The sequence below is a fragment of the Aegilops tauschii genome, chromosome 7 (assembly GCF_002575655.3).
Source record: "Aegilops tauschii subsp. strangulata cultivar AL8/78 chromosome 7, Aet v6.0, whole genome shotgun sequence".
Taxonomy (NCBI): domain Eukaryota; kingdom Viridiplantae; phylum Streptophyta; class Magnoliopsida; order Poales; family Poaceae; genus Aegilops; species Aegilops tauschii.
The window spans coordinates 376,716,589-376,720,644 of record NC_053041.3 but is presented as its reverse complement, the minus strand read 5'-3'; the positions used below and the strand labels follow the sequence as shown (position 1 = coordinate 376,720,644).

General features: G+C 47.2%; 1 protein-coding gene across 1 annotated transcript; it reads right to left on the bottom strand.

Moving 5' to 3' along the window:
• Positions 1-693, bottom strand: LOC141027181 (uncharacterized). Its single transcript, XM_073504161.1, has one exon. The coding sequence runs from the start codon at positions 691-693 to the stop codon at positions 1-3; it is 693 nt and encodes a 230-aa protein (XP_073360262.1).
• Positions 694-4,056: the final 3,363 nt, after the last annotated feature.

Genomic DNA, 4,056 nt, shown 5'->3' with positions numbered 1-4,056 from the left:
TCACCAGTTAGCATCTCCCCAACCCCAGCTGCTCCTGGCGCGCTTCTTTGGGGGCTCCTCCTTCTCCAGCTTTGCACGGCGAAGCCCATCCTGGGTGAGGGTGATGCGGTTCCATATCTCGTACACTACGTAGGCGTCCTTTGCCGCGTACTCGATGTGCCTCATGGACAGAGGCAGGGTGGCCCAGCGCCTGTGTTCATCGTCGGTGATCTTCTTCTTCATGTTGTTGTAGTAGTCGTCGATGAGCATGCCGGAGACGTCTCCAAGGGAGTCCATTTCCTTGGTTGCCTCGGGCACCCTCCACTCCTTCTGGATGTCGATGAAGTTGGCGACCTCTAGATTGAAGCGCTCTAGCCTGGTTTTGTCGCCGTCGATGGAGAAGCCAGCAAAGGTGTACCTGGGGTCGGCGAGGTCGTTGTCGAAGACGATGCACCTTTCAGTGGCGCTCAGTTGGAAGAGCAACACCGGCTGAGTCTTGCCGACGGAGAGTTGCACGAGGGCGGGTTTCAGCGTCGCTTCAGGCTCGTTGTTGTACTCAAGATCAATCCCGACGATCTTGTGGCGCTGGAGCCTGAGGTGGCGCTCGTACCGCGCAAGGGAGATCACCATCTGCTTCTTGTCGTTGGTGTGGATGACGTGCAACTTGGTGTTGCCGTGGGCCTCCACGCCCTTGTACTCGTCGGAGAACGCCATCGCCGGTAGTAGGGCTTGGTGTTTTCTGTGGAGATCGATGTGATGGAGCGATTTGGTGGCAGTGCAATGGATACTTATATTGTTGTGGATGAGAAGGCCTTTTGGCATGGGTCTGAATTTAAGGGGAGGGCGCGGGGTGGGACGGCCACATTGGATGAACTGCACGATCTCGCTGACGATGCGGTTGTGCAGATCGTGGGTTGGTGTTGCGTCTGTGATCGTGGGTTTGTGGCGATGGAACCGCTCGGATTGGGTGGTTGTATGCGAACGTGGTTTTATTTATTTTTTGATCAGTAATTTTTTTAACCACCACTTTCTATGCGAATGGGCATTTGTCACGTTTATATGTATCCTACGTGTTCACGGAACTGCATTGGTTATCATAGTGCACTGCATCGTGTATCAAAAAGAACTGCATTTTGTCTATAGGTGCGTACTGCACCGTTTTTTGCGTGTCCTTGCTGCAGCCCCTGAAAAAAGTACAATGTATTCCAAAATTTTATGAGTTTTCGCTGTGGACTAGACCGTGTATTTATTCATGTAGGTAATCTGAAACTGAATTGCTTATTATACCGTACTGCTTCATCCAACCAAATGCACTGCATTTTCTAGAGCTACGTACTGCATGTGTTTTTTGCATGCACTTGCTGCAGTCCCTGGCACGGGAGGGGGGGTTGGGGGCCCCTCATTTTTTGTTTCACTTATTTGAAGGTAGACTTTTTTCGGATGCGTTATCTTAACACGCGCGTTGTTTTTGAATTTAACATTTTTTACGAACTGCATGTATTTTGTTTTGTTTTACTGTCTCAATTTCATTGTTCTTCATAGAGAACTGCATCATGTGCGTTTTGATGTAGTCCGTCTTATTTAGCCGGGCCGTTTTGGGCCGGCTCGTTTTATGTAACCCTTTGCCACGCGGGCCTCCTACGTGTCCCTCCCAGGCGATTCCACCGTTCCGCTGACAGGGAGAGACCGAGAAGAATCCCATCCCCTCTCTTGCAGTGTCTCCCGAAGCATCTCTCCCTCGAGCAAAACCGCCGTCGCGCGCTGAACCACCTCCCTCAAGAGGTCCTTATTCCTGCATCGTCGTCGTCCGCTCCGCCAGCCCTTCTCGCTGCGCTCCCGCAGCCCTTTCCCGTCCGTTCTCGTCGCCGCCCCCTCCCCCCTGCCGCCGCCATTCATCCCCTTTTTTTGTGGTACGTTCCCCTTGGCCTCGGTCTTGATCGTCCCCTCATCTAGTTTTGTGATTCTCGTAGTTACTGTTGCGGTTTTTTCTTATGTATTTTCTCCTAAGCAGGCGATTTTATCTCGATTTGAAGTCGATACTCGTGTGTGCTCTATAGGCAGAGCAAGGTGGATCTAGGGTTTCGTTAGATTTCGCCAATTTAGTTGCTTATATCTGTCACTTCGTCCTTGTGCTGCAGGAAAACGCCATGTCTTCACCGAGCAGAGTGGGAGGAGGATTTCAGGGTATGCGGAGTGCTTATTTTTTTCCTTTGTTTATTTTGTTTGATGTTTATCTAGTTTCCTAATTCATCCTGCATATTTGTTTATGATGTGTTAGTTGTTAGCGTTCGTTTGCATTATTTGTCATGTGATGTTTTGTAATTTTTGTTTCTGTTTTTTTAATCCAGTAGGTGATTGCAGTGGTCATAATGATACACCAATTGGCTCTCGTTGTCCTGGTGGTAAGGATCATGGTGGTGAGGGAGGACATCAATTGAATTCGCCAATTGAATCTTCTCCCATAAGTGTGGCCCCTCCTTCTGGTATGTGAATGCTTTGTTTATTTGTGTATGTTGCTTACTTGATGTTGTACAAATTGGCGTTGCCTTGCTGTATCTAATCCGGCATTTTGTTGGGAACATACGTGAAGTTAGTGTAGGCAGCACTGCATTTATTTGTGTATCTCAACTCCACTGTATGTATGTGTGAACTGCATTGTTATTTTATTCAAGTTTTTTGTACAATGCATTAATTTTTATTTAGCTTATGATTGGAGCACTACATTTATATGTCTAAGTGTACTGCATTTATTCTTTTTGTGCACTTTTTAACGACCATAGTTAAACTTCATTTTGACGCAGTGTCTGTTTTCCTTGCTGGGCGCCTGGGTTTGAGGAGGTTACTCAATTGATTGACCATTATTTTGCAGAGGGTGATGTTGGTGTGAGCTTTGAGTAGAGACGTCCCGTCTTGTCTGAAACACAATCGCAGTCTGTTGATGGTACAGAGGAAGTTACACAGGAGTGGATGGTCTCAGAACAGCTTCGTGCATATGATTTGAAGCAAAACAAGAAGAAGTTGAGGTTTGAAAGTGATTCAAAAGAGTGTGCGGAGAAGGAGAAGCAGAGGAGAGCTGCAGATGGTGCCAAGGGTGCAAAATTTGTCAAGGTGAAGCAGCCTGCTTTGCAGAAGAAGAGGCTGAGTTCTGTTGTTGAGGAAGGTGGTACTCCTCGGCGGAGTCCACGTGTTGCTGGCATGAACAAGAATATCGGCAAGAGAACTGCTGAAGCTGGTGGTAAGGATCCTCAGCGCAAGCGACTACATGTCAGTGAAGGTCCCAACTCTGACGATGACGACTTTGTGCTTGCTGATTTTGTGAGGGATGTTCATACTGGTAGACGCAAAGACTGTGGTTCATCTAAGAGTCTACCCAAGCGTGACCGTGATGATGTCAATGAAGATGTTGGTGCTGACTCTGGCGAGGAGGCGGATGTTGTTCCAAATGTTTGTTGACGTGGACTGCATTTGTTTCCTTCATTGTTATTCTATCTGTGTTTTCTCTATCTCTTTTTCATGGCTAATAATCTAAATTGGACTGTATTTCCCTCTACACAGAGGAAGAAGTCTAGTAAGAGCAATGCAACTGAAGATAATGCCGAGGGAGATGATTCTCGATTTAACAAGACCGTACGTTTGTCGCTTCCCACTGTTTGCAAGGCTGCTGCTTTATTGAAAGACGCACACTATAGTCGTGTTCGTGATGCTGGATTCGGTATTGTCTTTGAACTGACAATAAAGAAAAATGTGTCGCGCATTCTTATGTGCTATCTTATGGGAGTGATTGACCCTACCACCATGATAATGGACTTTGGGAATGGCAGGGTTCTTCGAATCAACCGTGATGCATTTCATCACATTTTTGATTTACCGATGGGACGTCACACTGCACCCACGCCTGCTGCTAGTGGCCATGATGACTCGTTGACTGCCCTCAAGGATGAGCTTGGCTTTGACCGTTATAAAAAGTATAGGTGTCAAGGAGTTGCTTGAGAAGCTGAAGGTGTTGGTGGAGGAAGATGATCATGTGACTGTTGATCTTGCTGTGAAGGTGTTCTTCCTGATACTTTACCAGAATTT